General features: G+C 51.7%; 1 protein-coding gene across 1 annotated transcript in view; it reads right to left on the reverse strand.

The window, feature by feature from the left end:
* The window catches only part of ECE1 (endothelin converting enzyme 1), a 73,088-nt gene extending 66,827 nt beyond the window's left edge, over window positions 1–6,261 (reverse strand). Inside the window, exons 1-2 of the mRNA XM_031663981.1 lie at window positions 6,028–6,261; window positions 5,746–5,832 (exon numbers count right to left, since the gene is read on the reverse strand). Coding sequence (XP_031519841.1) covers window positions 5,746–5,832; window positions 6,028–6,081 — 141 coding nt within the window. The 5' untranslated portion in view covers window positions 6,082–6,261. The remainder of the gene's footprint in view (window positions 1–5,745; window positions 5,833–6,027) is intronic.
* Window positions 6,262–18,154: the final 11,893 nt, after the last annotated feature.

Genomic DNA, 18,154 nt, shown 5'->3' on the forward strand with positions numbered 1-18,154 from the left:
TTACAGAAGTGAGTGCTTGGCTCACCTAGGCTTACAGCAAGAACAAGTTCTGCAGGTGAGGACGGGGCCCACTGCCTGGGGCCCAGGAGACAAGCCAGGAGCAGAGAGGGTGGGGAGCCAGGCGAAGCCAGGTTTTCCGAGTCAGGTCGGGAGGGAAGGCAGAACCCAGCAACCTGGGCTGCAGGAAGCAGCAATGGGAGTGGTTTGGCCAAGGGTCTAGCAGGGATCCCACCCGTCTGCAGCCCAGAAGCCCAGCCACCCGGGAGCGCTGGCAGGGGCACCAGGCTCGGCTCCCTGGAGTAAATAAGCCTTTGAGAGCAAGTCGACTGTGACAGCCCAGCCCGCGAGGAACCCTGCCTCCGGAAGCGCCGCAAAGTCAGTTTGGGGAAGTTTCTTCCAGTAAAGTTTCCATGAGGTGGCCTTCTGGCTGAGGCACTGGGGTCAGTCCAGAGCAAAACTCATGTCCTGTGTCCTCTTGTCTCCGCCTGAGCCCTGTCTGCCACCCCACCCAGATGCCTGACTTTAAATGACTGGTAACAGCTTAAAGTACGACCTGTTGCAGGTAGGGGAGGGCACTCCTCACATCTTAGCAAGAATCAAAGGCTGATCAAGTACTTTCTAGCTTTCCTTGCCTCCCAGAAGGAACACCCAGCTCCCCACAGCATGGGAGAAAGACGGTAACCCTGAGAAGTCAAATATCCCACTGCGTGTTGCTGGGTAGTCTCTGGGCCTCAGTCTCCCATCTCTAAAATGAGGAGGGTGGATGAGGTTCCAGGTATGACTTCTCAGACTCTAGAACCTCAAGGCTTTAACAGGCAAACAGAGTTGACAACTCCAGGTAAACAGACATGTCTTTTTAAAACATTGAGTGGGCCTGTCCCTGAAATCACCCTCGAAAGACAGCTTTGGCCAGGCATGATGGCTCACATCTGTAATCCCAGCACTTTGGGAGGCCAAGGTGAGAGGATTGCTTGAGCCCTGGAATTCAAGCCTGCAGTAAGCCATGATCACGCCAATGCACTCAAGCCCGGACGAGAGAGCAAACAAAGAAACTGGCTCTATAAAATACATATAAAAATTAGGGGCTGGGGGCCAGGCAAAGTGGCTCATGCCTGTAATCCCAGCACTTTGGGAGGCCAAGGCAGGTGGATCACCTGAGGTTGGGAGTTTGAGGCCAGGCTGGCCAACATGGTAAAACTCTGTCTCTACTAAAAACACAAAAATTAGCCAGGCATGGTGGTGTGCACCTGTAATCCCAGCTATTGGGGAGGCTAAGGTGGGAGAATTGCTTGAACCCAGGAGGTGGAGGTTGCAGTGAGCTGAGATTGCACCACTGCACTCAGGTCTGGGCAACAATGCGAGACTGTGTCTCAGAAAAAAAAAAAAAGAAAGAAAGAAGAGGGAAGAAGAAAGAAGGAGAAAGAAGGCAAAGGGGAGGGGAGGGGAGCCCTGTGCAAGGTGGGAAAAAAATGAGAAAACCATAACTAAGAATTTAAGATCTCACCTTTCCTTTTTTCTTAACAACAAAAAAAGACGGTTAGAAGTAACTGAATGAATTTCAAAGGTTTCGGTAGACATGGCCATCTGCTCCTCAGTTCAGGCTGCAGGTGTAACTTCAGCTATTTCCCTTCCTGCCACCGAAATGGTGTATGTTCAGGTGTGGGATGATCAGGCAGCTGGCTTTGGCAGAGCAGAGGCTTCAGAGAGAAAGCTAACATATTTAGATGTATATTATTATATCATGTCACCCATAGTGAGTTTCTATAATAATCCTCATAATAACCAAATCCTTTTTCTAAGCATTATCCAAAATGCTTTCCCTCATACTGTCCCATTTGAGCCTTTACAACAGCTCCAAGAGGTGGGTAATAATATTAACCCCATTTTACAAAGGAAGCTGAGGAAGTGAGTTGCTTTCAGGTCTCACAGCCCAGAAGAGCCAGAGCTGGGCTCTAAGTTAGAGCTAACTGCCTCTGAATTCTGTGCTTGGTCCAGAATGACTCACTTTAGTAGACTGCAAGTAATTTGTGCCTAAAATATGGGATAAAGAAAAAGAAAAGGTTAGGCACGGTGGCTGTAATCCCAGTCCTTTGGGAGGCTGAGGCAGGAGGATCACTTGAGGCCAGGAGTTCGAGACCAGCCTGGGCAACATGGCAAAACCCCATCTCTATTAAAAATACAAAAATTAGCCAGGCATGGCGGCATGTGCCTGTAGTTCCAGCTATTTGGGAGGCTGAGGTGAGAGAATCACAGGTCAAGGCTGCAGTGAGCCCAGAATGCGCCACTGCACTCTAGCCTGAGCAGCAGAGTGAGACCTTGTCTCAAAAAAAAAAAAGAAAAAAAGAAAAAAAGAAAGAAAAAGAAAAATGCTCTCATGTGAGGTACAGGTAGAATTTTGCTCTGGTTAAATTCAATACTGGCCAGCAGGTCCAATAATAATAAATAAATGTGGCAAGTAATAAAGTAACGAATGTGGCAAGTTTGGCTGAAAAACGGAAGTTTCCATTTATTAGTTATTGGTGTTGATCACCTGGGACTTCCTAAGACTAACGGACTTCAAAATCTTGAAAAATCAAATAGCTTATTTTTTAGCTGTCCATCAAGAGAAGGATTTGGGGTGAAGGATCTATTTTTAAAAGTCTAAAATTGAGAGCACAGGCTAGACGTGGTGGTTCATGCCTATAATCCCAGCACTTTGGAAGGCCGAGGCAGGCAGATCACCTGAGGGCAGGAGTTCGAGACCAGCCTGGCCAACATGGCAAAGCCTCATCTCTACTGAAAATACAAATATTAGCCGAGCATGGTGGCGTGCGCCTGTAATCCCAGCTACTCCAGAGGCTGAGGCAGGAGAATCGCTTGAACCTGGGAGGCGGAGGTTGCAGTGAGCTGAGATCGTGCCACTGCACTCCAGCCTCTACAACAGAGAGAGATTCTGTCTCAAAATAAACAAATAAATATAAATAAAGTTGAGGAAGAAGTTGTGTTGCTAGCAACCGGCCCAAAGAAAATAATCTGAAAAGCTAAAAAATGGGTCACCCATAGAGTGACAGCAATGGAGCCTAAGGGTCCAACTACAGTGGAGTGAATAAGTATAGTTTTATATGTTGGTACCATGAGGTGTTACGATTTTTAATGGCAGCATGTTTCGGGAGTTTCTGACAATGTAGAAGATGCTTATGAAGTGGCACTGAATGAAAAATGAGGGATATAACACTGTATATTTAGAGTGAGTTCAACTATGTTTAAAAATATATACATACAAGTGTGAAAAACTAGAAACCGTTATCTCCAAGTGGCAGGATTACTGTTCCGTTTTTAATTCCTTTTTATACTTGACTATCTTTTTTTCTCCCCCCAGTGAGCATATAAAGCTTTTACACTGCAGGGAAAAAAAAAAAAAACGATTGAAAACATTAAATTAATAGAATACTCTGCCTCAAAAATGGAGATGAATGGGTTCTTGACTCAGAAAAGCAAGCACTAGCTAATTTATGTTCACTTTGGGGAAGTTGTGGCGGGGCCACGCAAGCCAAGCTGGGTACCCACCAAAATGTCCCAAATCCTTGGGTAACCTCTTTGCCTTTTCCTACAAGGAAAGTGGAAAATGTATCCATTTAGGGACACCGACACTAACTCCAACCACAGACAACAGTGATGCGACCCTAGGAACGTCTCTAACCTCTCTCTCTACCTCACCTTTATCATCAATAACGTGGGCATAAAACAATAATCCTAGCAGGCCCTGTATAATATGCATGACATCCACTTTCCCTAACATCCATTTCACAGTGAGGCATCACCACTGAAAGAGATTAAGCCACTTGCCCAAGGTCATGAGTGGAGTACGAATTCAAACCTGGGTCACTGGCTTCAGAGACGGGGCTCCCCCTGCTTGGCCGGGGGCCCTCCCCAGACAAATGTGCTATTTCATCTTAAAAAGGCTATACCCCAAACAGGCTGCTGTGAGCATAACAGCAACACGGCATATTACTTTGCTGAATTCTGAAATGCTTTCGTGTTGATATATTTAGACCCTTCTGTGGAAGATGAGACTGAAAAACACTGCTGATTAGATTCTGTTTTGATTTGTGAAGGGAAAAGCACCTGCCCCAGAAATCTAATTTCCTGCTGGCTTCAGCCTTTTATGAAGAGTCCACTGGGAAGGGGTTTGAGACAGACGGGGTTTGATGTGTCACTCCCGGATTTTTAGCTCTGTGACCGAAGGCCAGTGGTTGCCCCTCTCAGAGCCTCAGTTTCCACATCTGTAAGTGGGGACAGTAATCCCTACAGCTCTCAGGGGTGTTCCTGAAGGTTAAGCATGGGTACCACATCCCAGTGGGTAGAGCACTTGGGACCGTGAGTTTGGGTCCCCTGGGCCTGACTCCTGGAGGAGGAACTCCATCAATGGTGTCTCCCTGCACTGGGAGGATTATTCACTTCTAAGAGGCGTGTCTGAGTGGAGAGGGCCTGGCAACCTAAGTGTCCACTCATCCTAAGCTCGCCTTTGGGAAGAGTTGTGTGCCAGTTCACTAAGCGCCCCCAAGATTCTCCCGAATACCTCCCTTGGTCTACCTGGCAGAAGTCCTCCGGGAATTGGGGTGCCCCAACTCCTCTTTCTACACTGGTTTCTGAAGAGCCAGATCACTGGGTCTCCTAGGGTGTCTGCATGGTTTCCAACACCTTCCCATGCACCTGGCTGGCTCCAAACCCCTCCAGCACTGAGGTCTTGGCCACAGCTGTCCCAGTGCAGCTCCCCAGGGAGGGGAGGACAGAAAGCAACCTTGCTCAGTGTCCTGTCACAAGGCAGGGACGGGGGTGGGGCCCTCCCCTGGAGTGGGCAGATGAGATGCCCACAGGTGCAGACCCTGGGGAGGAGAGGAATTGGACTTCCTCAGTAGGATGAAAAGTGGCAGGGAGAGGGGGCAGAGGACAGGTTCCTGGCCCCAGGAAACTCAGGTATTGGGAGGGAAAGAGGAAGAGGGTGGTACTGCCTCCTGGATAAGGTGACCAACTTTCCCAGTTTGCCCACGACTGGCGGAGTGGGTTCCAGGGATGCAGGGCTTTCCATGCTAAAACAGAAAAGCTGTAGACTGCCGGTAATGAGCCTGGGCAAGTCCCGGGACATTCACAAACTGTGCCTTCTGTGGAAAGGGAACTGGGCCAGTTCGGGTCTCAGGGGTGCTTTTTTTTTTTTTTTGAGACGGAGTCTGGCTCTGTCGCCCGGGCTGGAGTGCAGTGGCCGGATCTCAGCTCACTGCAAGCTCCGCCCCCCGGGTTTACGCCATTCTCCTGCCTCAGCCTCCCGAGTAGCTGGGACCACAGGCGCCCGCCGCCTCGCCCGGCTAGTTTTTTGTATTTTTTAGTAGAGACGGGGTTTCACCGTGTTCGTCAGGATGGTCTCGATCTCCTGACCTCGTGATCCGCCCGTCTCGGCCTCCCAAAGTGCTGGGATTACAGGGGTGCTTTTAACTCTGCCACCTGGGCTGTGGCCCCAGAAGCAGGTGGCCGGGAGGATCTGGGGATGGCAGGGGCAGGTGAGGGGAAACTGGTGGGCTCTGGAAGGCTTCTCCCCGCGGAGCTCCAGCTGCGGGGAGGCGCGGCCCCTCCCGGATGGCGGGACGGGGGAGGGGAAGAGGCGGGGTAGGTAGGGACTGGGGGCGCGGCGGCAGCAGCAGCGCGCATGCCCGGACCCCGGACCCCGGACCCCGGGCGCCGGGGCACCGGTTGGGAGCGGAGGGCGCCTACCTGCAGGCCGTTGGGATACGCGTCGCCCTCGGAGAGTGAGTCCACCAGGTCCTCCTCGTCCAACGTGGCCCGCTTGTAGGTCGACATCTGCAAGGCCAAATGCAGCACGGACTCCCTCAGCGCCTCCATGGCTCTCGCGCCCGAACGGGAAAGCGGCCCCGACCCCCGCGCCGCCGCCGCCGCGCCCCGCCCCAGCTAGGACACCCGAGACCGAGACCGGCCCGCGCGGGGAGGGGTCCCGCCCGCCTCCCGCCCCCGCCCTCCGGGCCGCACCCGCCTCACCCCCAGCGCCGACAGCAGGGCGCACACCGGGGGCGGCGGCCACAAGCCCCGCATGCTGCGCCCCAGACGCCTGGTCCCGCTGCCCGGGTGGCCGGGATGGGATGGGCCGGACCAGGAGTTGCACCACCTTTGCGGGCGGGGCCTGATCAGTGCGTCGGCGCCCGGTTCCCAACCGCCGGCCTCCCGGGGAGACCCCAAGACCCGAGAGGCCCGGGGGAGATGGGGACCCCTCCCTTCCCCGGAGGTCGGGAGAGGAGGCCCCCAAACTGAAGCCCCTAGCAGGCAGGAAAGGCCCTCACAGTGAGCTCTCCTTCGAGAAAATCTTAAGTCCCCCTTCAACAATGGGGTCCCCAGTGGCAGATAACAAAAGTCTCAGGAAGGTGCCCTCGATTTGGTCCAGAGCAATCAAGACAGGTTCCCCTCAGCATCACTTAGACACACTTAGGTGTGTCTAGGGGGTTAATGCTAGAAAGACCAGACAAAAAAGGTGGAGTAAAAAGGTAGGTGTCCCCTTTCAGTTCCCCTTTCTAGCTCAGAGGCCTTTAAGCCAGTTTGTGAATGAGTTTCAGAAAATTTCTCTGAACTCCCTGACACGGGATGAAAGAGCTGTGTGTGTGTGCATTTGGATAGCTGCAGGGTGGTCCGGTGGTCACCCCCGTGCTCAAAGGTATCGCCCTCCCTGCAACACAAGAGAACCACTGCTCCAGGGACGTCAGAAGCCAGGAAGGGGACCCTTCTTTCCCATCTTCCCCATCAAGAGTCTGAGCCTCAGCCAGGTGCCTCTCCCCCCAGCCCCTGAGCCCTCTCCTATAACCCTAAGCAGGGAAAGGGGGTTCTCTCAGATATGAGGTGTTCAGTTAGGGACTCAGCCCTAGCACTGTCCCAATCAAGAACCCCAGAGAGGTCTAACCCAGCAGATTTCCAAAGGACTCTCCACTTCTAGCAAGATGGGAATCCCTGCATTAATGAGTACTTTTCAACTTTGCAAAGTACATTTCTGTTCATTCCAAATGTGATTCTCACAGTCACACATATGTGTGAATAAACAGGTTTAGAGGGGTGAGGGGCCTGACATCACAGGGACAAGTGAGGGCAGTGGCTTCTAATGGTCTCCTGGCTTCCACTCCTGCCCTCTGACAGCCCCCTCGGCAGCCAGGGTGAGCTTTTAAAATGAAATCTGGCTGAAGCCAGGCGCCGTGGCTCGCTCACGCATATAATCCCAACACTTTGGGAGGCCAGGGTAGGTGCATCACTTGAAGTCAGGAGTTCAAGACCAGCCTGGCCAACATGGTGAAACTCTGTCTCTACTAAAAACACAAAAAATCAGCTGGGCCTGGTGGCATGCACCTGTAATCCCAGCTACTCAAGAGGCTGAGGCAGGAGAATTGCTTGAACCTAGGAGGTAGAGGTTGCAGTGAGCTGAGATTGTGCCAGTGTACTCCAGCCTGGGTGACAGAGTGAGACTCGATCTCAAACCAATTAACAAAAAAACCCCACAGAAATCTAGCTGGGTGCAGTGGCTCACATCTGTAATCCCAGCACTTTGGGAGGCTGAGGCAGGAGAATCACTTGAGTCTAATTCTAGGTCAGCCTGGGCAACACAGACCCCAATTTTTTTTTTTTTTTTTTTTACAGGCGTGGTGGTACGTGCCTGTAGTCCCAGCTACTTGGGAGGCTGAGGTGGGAGAATCGCTTGAAGCCAGGAGGTGGCAGCTACAGTGAGCTGTGATTGCATCACTGCACTCCAGCCTGGACGACACAACAAGATCTTGTCTGAGTAAATAAATAAAATAAAAATAAAATTCTGATATTACCACTCCCTTGCTTAAAACCCCTCCACTGTCCCTGGAATCAAATCCAAACCCTTCACTGGGCCCCATGGCCCCTGACCACTCTGGGCCCTCATCTTGTGCTACCCACCCCCCCACCTCCTCATGCAGTTCCTCAGTTTCTACAGTTTTCCCCTTCCCCTAAGACCTTTGTAGCTGCTGTTGTCTCTGTCTGGAACATTTTTTCCTCCTCTCTACTCCTCCCATGGTCACCTCCAACTTCACATCTCAGCCTAGTACCTCCTCAAATGTCCCAGGAACCCTAAGCAGTCCCCCAAATTCTCCATTACAGCATCCTGTTCGTTTTCCTTTATAGTACTTGTTGCAGGCTGTTTTGTTTTGTTTTCATGTCTTTATCATCACTCTCTCTGCCCCTCCCCGGAATCCACAGCTTTACTGGGGCTAGGACCTTGTCTGGCCTGTCCAAAACAGACTTTCCGTCCCCCGGCACAGAGTAGGTGCTCAACAAACAGTTGTTAAAATCAAAGGGGGCACAAGTAGAGGGGAAGTGCCTTTAAGTTCTCAAGAATTCTCCTGCATCTAACTTCATAATACCTACAGAAATAGGGAACACATCTAAAGGTCACAGGCCCTGGGGAGGCAGGGTGCATGGGAAGAGTCTGAATTCTGGAGACTTCTGCCTCACTCCCACTGGGTGCAAGAGTTTCCATTACCCATCCCAGAGAGGGGGGGGACTCTGAGGCTGCTTCACTTACTGCTGGGTTGCTTTTTCTAGAATAGGACACTTGGTTATACTACATACCAGGTGTCGATCGCCAGAGGAAAAGACTTGAAAAAGAAGTTCAGTTGACCGAACATCTCCCCTGGGCACTTGGGTGGTGTAAGGGATTCACCCGGGTGGTGTAAGGGATTTGTCAGTTCTTTTACACCCACCATCTCTTTTAAGCTTCTCACCCTTCCCTGGGAAGCAGGTATCACTGGTTCCTTTTACAGAGAATGAAACTGAGGTTCAGGGAAGTAACTTGCCCAGGTGCGGTTAAGCGATGGCTCCTCCTCCTTCTGTCTCATTTCAGAGACTTCCCCCTTCTGGCAAGCTCTCCTGACTACCCTCCAGGGACCCCAGGCAGCATTTGGTCCCTGGCTCTGTGTCCCCACACAGCCACCCTACCCCATGCTGCCTTTTACTGCACACAGCATTTTAGACAGAATCCTGATGGCAGAGGCTCGGTCTCGTGGGACCCTGTCTCCTTAAGGGCTTAGGCTGGGGCTGGAACCTCTACAGATGTTTGAGCGAAGGCGGGAGGCAAGGGAGGGAGGCCGGAAGCCACCCCAGGGACTCTGATGTCTACCCTGCAGCAGCCTGTCTGTGGACAGATGACACAGGAAGCTCACGGAACTCCCAAGCAGAAATCAGCAGAGATGGAGCCCTGGTTATTTTTCAGCACACAAAAGCCAAGGGCCCCTTCCTGAGATGCCTGCCTCAGTGAAACTGAACCCACCTCAGATGGGAAAGGCTTGGTGGGCTCTGCTTGGTGGGAAGTCCACAGTGGGTAAGTAACATTTCAATAGCTGCCTGGGGCCCTTCACCCAGGGCCTTCCATTCACTACCTCAATGGCTCCCCACACCCACCTAGGGCCTCAGCCTCACAGGTATCACTTCCAGCTTACAGAACAGGGGAGGGGCCTGGACAGACCAAAAACCGACCATGCCACTTGACAAATTCTCTCCTAACCCCACAGTGCCTCGTCCCTGAGATGGGAATCATCACCTCTGCTTTACACATGAGATGACCCAGGGTTGGGGAGGAGAAAGGACTTACCCCTCAGCCCCGAGTCACCTGCCTGGAGACTGAGGGAGCCAGGATGTGAATCTTCCCCCTGCCAAACCCACTGACTCTGTTATGCTGCCTCCAGAGAACCTGAGCCCCGCGGCGAGAAAGCGGCAGAGCTGGGCCTCGAACCTGGGTCCTGGACTCTTGGTCCCGTGCTCCTTGTGGAAGGTGGAACTGCTTCTTCAGGTGGGAACCTCACAGAGTCTGGGTGCCCTGGGCAGACAGGCTCTGGGCTGGCAGGGCAGCCACCACTTATTCTCCCTAATTGTCTCATTTGCGGTTGTGGGTGCCACACCTGGCCCCGAGAGCGTTGGGGAAGGAAAAGAACCTCTACTTTGGTCTTCTCAGTTCCCTTCCTGGCACTGTGCAGTCGTGGAGGAGAAATCTGGGTTGAACCTGGGTCTGTGTTGATGAGAAGGGCCTGGCAGAAACCAAGAGTGGAGGGGTGCAACCACAGCTCCCTGTGGACTGCCCCGTCCTCAGTCCCCAGTGCCCCAGCCGCACAAAGGAAGTGACGACAGCCAGATGAAGGTGCGACAGTCCCCAGCTCTGGAAACTCCACCCTGGGAAATCAAAGGCCTGGGGTGAGCAGAAACGAGAAATATAAAAATGCACAGGTTTCTGGTAACAAAAGCCTCCTGGCCTGGTGGCACCTGGGCATGACCCCCTTTGCCCAGACGACATTAGTCACTCATTTGGCTCTTGTGTTTGGATGGCCAAAGGCGGGCGATCGTTAAGGCATCTTGGGGTGTGAGGTGGAAAACGGAAGCCCCACAAGTGAAATTCTGAGGCTTGGGACTGAGCCACACCCTCCACAGCTGTTTTCACATTGTCTCTAAGCCTCAGCTCCTTAGAGACTCTGCCCTTTGTGGCCAAAGTCCCCATCAGTTACTACTTTTGGTGCTGGTAATTGGCTGGGATCTGTGAAATCTTCACATGTCATCTAAAACACACTCATATTATCTGGTAGCTAAACACTTATATTTGAGAGATGCTATAATGTAGCGGGTAAAAGCTCTGGATCGAAACCTTATTTCAGATCCCCAATCTGAACTTCCCAGCTGTGTGACCCTTAGCAAGTGACTCAGCCTCTCTGTGCCTCAGTACTCATCTGTCAAATGAGGATGATGATGATAATAATAGTACCTCCCTCATAGGACTGTGGTGACACTTAAATGAGGTAATACAGATAAAGTGCTTGGCTGGGCATGGTGACTCATGCCTGCAATCCCAGCACTTTGGGAGACTGAGGCGGGAGGATTGCCTGAGGCTAGGAGTTCAAGACCAGCCTGGGAAACACAGCGAAACCCTGTCTCAAAAAAAAAAAAAAAAAAAAAAAAAACCCCAAGTAAGACAACTTTGGGCAAGGGGTAAGATATAAAAATATGGCTATTACTTCTAAAGATATGCCACTCGACATTTATTATTATTACATTATCCATTATATTTCCCAGTATTTTTCACCAGAGAAATTTCCATGTGATTAACTCATTTTTAAATTTACTATGAAGTTCCTGAAAGTGTAAACTGCTTCTTTACTTTTTGATAACAGGAATCGGCTTGTATCTCTCTTTTCTTTGGCTGCCAGGAAACTCATAGCCAAATCAGAAACTCGCCTATGGGCACTTTCTTGGCCTTTATGTTCAGCTTTTTCCTTGTCCACATTTTCCACTCTGTTTTCCGTGACTCTGATTTTCCATTTGGTATTGCATGTTGTTTTACTGAATGTATTTTATTTATAACCTATCATGAATCCTTTGTGGAACAGAGTTAGAAACAACATTTATCAGGCAGTTAAGACAGACCTGAGCCCAATCACAGGTTTCCTGGCTCATGTGACCTTGGACATGTTGTTTTCACCCTCAGGTCTCAGTTTCCTCGTCCATAAAAGGACCATTGTGAATACCGAGTAAGCTAGAACGTGAACTGCCTGGCATCCAGCAGCCCGGCCCTGCGGGAACCGCACCACAGGGACACGATGCACAGGCCACCTCTTTCTGCTTGCTTCTCCTTGTCTTCCTCCCCACCCCTCCCATTTGCTTCTGCCCTCATCCAGATTTTCCAGTCTTGACCTTATTCAGCCAACATTTGTTGTTACTCTAGCCCTGCTGTAAACTCAGTGAAAATAACAGACTGCCCAGGTGATGGAGGTTAATATCAACAGCAAGAAGTCAAATATGAGTTATTAATAGAAATCATGTACCCTTCGGCCGGGCGCTCATGCTTGTAATCCCAGCACTTTGGGAGGCAAGGCGAGCAGACTGCTTGAGCCCAGGAGTTTGTGACTAGCCTGGGTAACATAGTGAGACTTTGTCTCTACAAAAAATTTTAAAAAAATTAGCTAGGTGTGGTGATATCCACCTGTGGCCCCACTACTTGGGAGGCTGAGGTGGAAGGATTCCTTGAGCCTAGAAGGTTGAGGCTGCAGTGAGCTGAGATCATGCCACTGCACTCTAGCTTGGGTGACAGAGCAAGACCCTGTCTCAACTACAAAAAAAAAACAAACAAACAGAAATTTAAAAAAAAAAAAAAATAGTCATTGACCTTGACATTGCCCAGTTCTCAAGGCTCTTTGTGTCTTACAATCACCTTGTGTCCTTTTTTTTTTGAGACGGAGTCTCACTCTGTCACCCAGGCTGGAGTGCAGTGGCCAGATCTCAGCTCACTGCAAGCTCCGCCTCCCGGGTTTACGCCATTCTCCTGCCTCAGCCTCCCGAGAGCTGGGACTACAGGCGCCCACCACCTCACTGGCTAGTTTTTTTGTATTTTTTAGTAGAGACGGGGTTTCACCGTGTTAGCCAGGATGGTCTCGATCTCCTGACCTTGTGATCCGCCCGTCTCGGCCTCCCAAAGTACTGGGATTACAGCACCTTGTGTCTTACAATCACCTTGTGGGATAAGTCCTGGGATCCCATTTTACAGATGCAGAGACTGAGGCTCAGAGAAAGGAAGCAGCTTAGCTTGTCAGAGCTGGAGCCCAAACCCAGATCTTCCTGGTCATCTCGGTGCTCACCCCCTTTTTTTGTGCCTCCTACCCAGAGCCTGGCTCTCTAGGCTAACTTCCTTCAGAGGCTACGGGCCACCCATCTGGGATGTGGGAGAGAGGGACAGATATAACTGCTGGGGGCTGGAGAGGGAGACTCCCCTTTCTACCATCCAAGGCTCAGATGGAACTGAGGGCCTGTGCATGGGAAGGCAGCAGGTGGGCAGGGGCTGGGGAGGCCTCAAGGTGAGACTCAGGGAGACACTCCAAGGCCAAGGGCACAGGGCAGAGGTAGGAGGTCAAGGTTGCTAACTGCCCCTTGGAGAAGGCAGCAGCCCTTCCAGCCTGTGAGTCAACCACCCTGGCGTGGCCCGGAGTCCCAGGGCTGGGCTCCCGTGAGTGTGCTGGCAGCAGGAGACTTGCCTCCACACACACAGCGCTGGGAAGCACTCACTCACGTGGCCCGGTGTTGACTCAACTGCCAGAGGCCCTGGGGGCATGGGAAGTCTTACTTAGTGTTGCTGGCCCATTCCTCAGTGCCTGCTGTGGAGGCCACCGCATGCCCAAGCCCCAAACCTGGTCAGCAGCCTCTCGCTCCTACCTGATACAGGCTACTGACTTGCCCACCCTGTCTACCTGCCTGACAGCCTCCATCAGTCATCTCCCGTCCTCTGTCCAGGGGGCTCTGTCCCCTCGGGATACCTTCCCTGATGACCCCCTGACCCCCTTGATCTCCTACTGTAGCTGCCTTTAGTCCTTCAGCTCCTGGCTAACTCCTGGCAGAACTTTCTTTTTCTTTTTTTTTTTTTTTTTTGAGACGGAGTCTCGCTCTGTCACCCAGGCTGGAGTGCAGTGGCACAATCTTGGCTCACTGTAACCTCTGCCTCTCGGGTTCCAGCGATTCAATTCTGCCTCAGCCTCCTGAGTAGTAGGGACTACAGGCACCCACCACTATGCCCGGATAATTTTTGTATTTTGTTTGTTTGTTTGTTTTGAGACAGAGTCACTCTGTCGCCCAGGCTGGAGTGTGTTGGAGCATCTCGGCTCACTGCAAGCTCCGCCTCCTGGGTTCACGCCATTCTCCTGCCTCAGCCTCCCGAGTAGCTGGGACTACAGGCGACCGCCACCACACCTGGCTAATTTTTTGTATTTTTAGTAGAGACAGGGTTTCACCATGTTAGCCAGGATGGTCTTGATCTGCTGACCTTGTGATCTGCCAGCCTCAGCCTCCCATAGTGCTGGGATTACAGGTGTGAGCCACCGCGCCTGACCTAATTTTTGTATTTTTAGTAGAGACAGGATTTCACCACATTGGCCAGGCTGGTCTCGAACTCCTGACTTCAGATGATCCACCCACCTCGGCCTCCCAAAGTGCTGGGATTACAGGCGTGAGCCATGGCTCTTGTTGCTGTTGTTTTTTTAAGAGACTAGGTGTCACTCTGTCACCCAGGCTGGAGTGGAGTGGTATGATCATGGCTCACTGCAGCCTCCAAACTCATGGGATCAAGTGATGCTCTTGCCTCAGCTTCCTGAGTAGCTGGGACCACAGGTGGGTAGCACCATGCCTAGCTAATTTTAAACATTTTTTGTGTAGAGACAAGGTCTCATTATATTGCCCAGGCTGGTCTCTCAAATTCCTGGGCTCAAGCGATCCTCCGGCCTCAGCCTCCTAAAGTGATGGGATTACAGGCATTAGTCACCACGCTCGGCCTGGGCAGGACTTTCTAAAGAGGGACTGCATCACACACTGACTCCCTGGAGCTGGCAGGATGAAGCCCACGAACCTTGGCCTGGCTGGCTAAATCCTCCCTCCTGGCTCGCTCAAGAGTTTGAGTCTGTCTTCTTTCTCCGGCTGGCTCCTCAGCTTACGCGCTTTCCTCCAGGCAGCTCTCTTGGGCTTCGCAGTGACCCTTCCTCGGTGCTCCCCAGCAGCATGCTTCTAGCATCTCATCCCAACAGACTGACCAGCAGCTGTGTGAGGCTGTGTGGCCCTGACCAAGTCACTTCACTTTGTTTTTATGCTTTGGCTTTCACATCTTTCCACGGATGTGAACGGAGATGACCATGGTGCCGACCCCAAAGGACCCTTACACGTCTTAAAAAAGTGAGCCACGGAAAGGCCTCAGCCCAGTGCCTAGCAGAGAAGCAGCACATGGGAGGGAAGGAACGACTAGAGAAGCCCCGTGGTGTGCCAGGCACTAGACCTGGGACTCGGCGGCACGTGTCAGCTCCTTGCAAGTGTGAAACGACTGGAGTGCAGCGAGGGTCAGTAACTCGCCTTAAGTCACACATCTGGTAAACAGCAAAGCCTGGATTTTAACCTAGGTTTTCCCATTACATCGGATAAGATGGCAGTCACCACCTCCTTCTAACCCACCCTGCCTCACCTGCTCCATCCTTACGACTTCAGGTGTCACCTCCCAGCTGGATTTAAGGGGCTGAGTTGTCCACTCTGATCTTTTCCAAGCACAAACTGCAAAGCAGACCAGAAAGCAGCTGGCCCTGACTCCAGGGCTACCCACAGATGCCCCTGTACCTCCTCATGCTCCTGTGCTCCCGTGTGATGTCCTGGGCTGTGCAGGATGACAAGGTTGAGGAAGTCAAAAGCTGAAGAGACCAAGTGCTCCCTGACAATTTGCCGATCTAATCACGTACAACTTAAGACAAAGTTAACCCATCTCACTGAATGATATGGTATAATGGTGATGACTGAGCTGCCCGCTAATTATGCTCAACCAGGAAGCAGCTCATGGAGTTGGTTGTAATTAGTATTTGTGTTACACAGGTGGGTGCGTGGGTGGGTGAGGACTGGGCAGAGGGAGGAGGAAGTAGGTGCGGCAGGAAGCTCTGGGGACTCCTTGGATCCATGAACCCCATGCCAGCCAACTCATGTGGTTGATCCTGTCTAACCTTCATGATGGCCTCATGATGTACTGTTATCTCTCTTCTAAGGTGAGAAAACAGGCTCAGAGAAGTCCAAGTCCATTCACTTGTCCAAGGTCAGAGAGCTAGAAAATGACAGAGCCAGGGTTCCCTCTTCAGCCCAGGAGATGTCTTGGACAGCAGAAGGAACAGGAATAGGGCTGGGAGGCTGGAGGTCCACATTTGGGCCCCAGTTCTGACACTGCCTTACCGTGGGCCTCAGCAAGTAGCATCCCTCTTCAGGACACAAAGAGATAGTATGTCTGTCAGGTTACGGGCGGCTGAGGGTGTGGACTTGGGAGCTAAGCTCCTTGGATTCTAATCCTTGGGCAAGCTACTTCACCATCTGAGCCTCGGTGTCCTCATCTGTAAAATGGAGATGACAACAGTGTCTCCCTCATAGGCTTGTGAAGATAAAATGAGTATCAAGACTTAGAACAATGCCTGAATATTATTGTCATTTATGGGGAGAAATGAGTTTTGCTGTCCATTTTTCATCTGTAAAATGGGGAAGTAGTTGCTGGATCCGAACAGTGGTTTGCAAACAGATTTTCTTTCATCCCATAGCGCCCTTTATTTAAAAAACTAAACACGGCAACCCAAAATACAAAAGAGATGTAAGTGGAGCTGAGCTGCCACTTAGGCACTCAATGAGCTCATATCCTGACCCTGAACCCAGCTCCCTCAGGAGTTCTAAGGAATGGAGTTTGAAAAATCACTCAACTGTCTCTGAGAACTGGTGGCTCTAAGCTCTGAGATCAGGGGTGGGGCGGAAGCAGGAAACCATGGCATGGGCCAGGCTGGTGCTCACCCACTGGAGGCAGCACATGGGGGCTGTGGGACACGCAGAGTTCCCTGCTGCTGGCCTGCCGGCTGCCTCCATGGCAGCTGGACAACTGTCTCCCCAAGATGCCACTGAGAAGCAGGGAGAAGAACACCAGGCTTGGAGTCAGGTGGGTGGCTCTGGGCAGGTCGTGTCCCTCTCTGGGGCCCATTTTCCTCACCTGTAAGATGGGGATGGTAACACTGCACTCATCAGGTGTCCTAATGATAAAAATTGCATCACATGCGTGAAAAGGCTTTGCAATGGAAAGACTGCCCCGAATGACCTTTTTTTTTTTGAGGCAGAGTCTTGCTCTGTTGCCCTGGCTGGAGCGCCGCAGTAGTGCAAACTCAGCTCACTCCAACTTCCGCCTCCTGGGCTCAAGCAATTCTCCTACCTCAGCCTCCTGAGTAGCTGGGACCCGAGTTGCTGTGCCACCACATGCAGCTAATTTTTTATATCTTTAGTAGAGACAGGGTTTTGCCATGTCGGCCAGGCTGGTCTCAAACTCCTGACCTCAATTGATCTGCCTGCCTTGGCCTCCCAAAGTGCTGGGATTACAGACCTAAGCCACCATACCCAGCCCTGAATTACTATTTTTGCTCCTTTCTGGTAGATTTTTTCTTCTTCTTCTTAAGAGCGTAGACTCTGAAGCCAGACTAAATAGGTCCAAGTCTCCACTCGAGCACCACTAGCTGATTGCTCAACATCCAGCTACTGAGCCTGTTTCCTTGGAGTAAAATGAAAACATAAGGCCGGGCGCGGTGGCTCAAGCCTGTAATCCCAGCACTTTGGGAGGCCGAGACGGGCAGATCACAAGGTCAAGAGATCGAGACTATCCTGGCTAACACGGTGAAACCCCGTCTCTACTAAAAAAAAATACAAAAACTAGCCGGGCGAGGTGGCGGGCACCTGTAGTCCCAGCTACTCGGGAGGCTGAGGCAGGAGAATGGTGTAAACCCGGGAGGCAGAGCTTGCAGTGAGCTGAGATCCAACCACTGCACTCCAGCCCGGGCGACAGAGCAAGACTCCGTCTCAAAAAAAAAAAAAAAAAGAAAACATAAGGCGCTTTGTTAGTGCTCGGTACACAGCAAGTGCTCCATTAGTGTTTGCTGCTCTTGGGTTTCGTGGACAATAATGGCAAACTTGCTCCCTAGCACTCATGTCCAGTGTAGACGAAGCTGAAGAGGGCGTGTCTCCTCCTGACCCTCTCAAAGTAAACAGGTGAAAAGCAGGAGTGAGAATGTTTGGGTTCTGAGTTCACAAAAAGCAGGAGTGAGAATGTCTGGGTTCTGAGCTCACATATGGACCGAGCTTCCCTAGGCTGGCTTGGGGCTGTGTCTGACTTCTGTTCTTAAAAAGCCAGTTCGGCCGGGCGCGGTGGCTCAAGCCTGTAATCCCAGCACTTTGGGAGGCCGAGACGGGCGGATCACGAGGTCAGGAGATCAAGATCATCCTGGCTAAAACGGTGAAACCCCGTCTCTACTAAAAAAAAAAATACAAAAAAACTAGCTGGGCAAGGTGGCGGGTGCCTGTAGTCCCAGCTACTCGGGAGGCTGAGGCAGGAGAATGGCGTAAACCCGGGAGGCGGAGCTTGCAGTGAGCTGAGATCCGGCCACTGCACTCCAGCCTGGGCGACAGAGCGAGACTCTGTCTCAAAAAAAAAAAAAAAAAAAAAAAGCCAGTTCATGCTGGGTGCAGGGGCTCACGCCTATAATCCCAGCACTTTGGGAGGCTGAGGTAGGGGGATTGCTTTGAGCTCAGGAGAGAGCAGCCT

Source organism: Papio anubis, chromosome 1, assembly GCF_008728515.1.
Source record: "Papio anubis isolate 15944 chromosome 1, Panubis1.0, whole genome shotgun sequence".
NCBI lineage: Eukaryota > Metazoa > Chordata > Mammalia > Primates > Cercopithecidae > Papio > Papio anubis.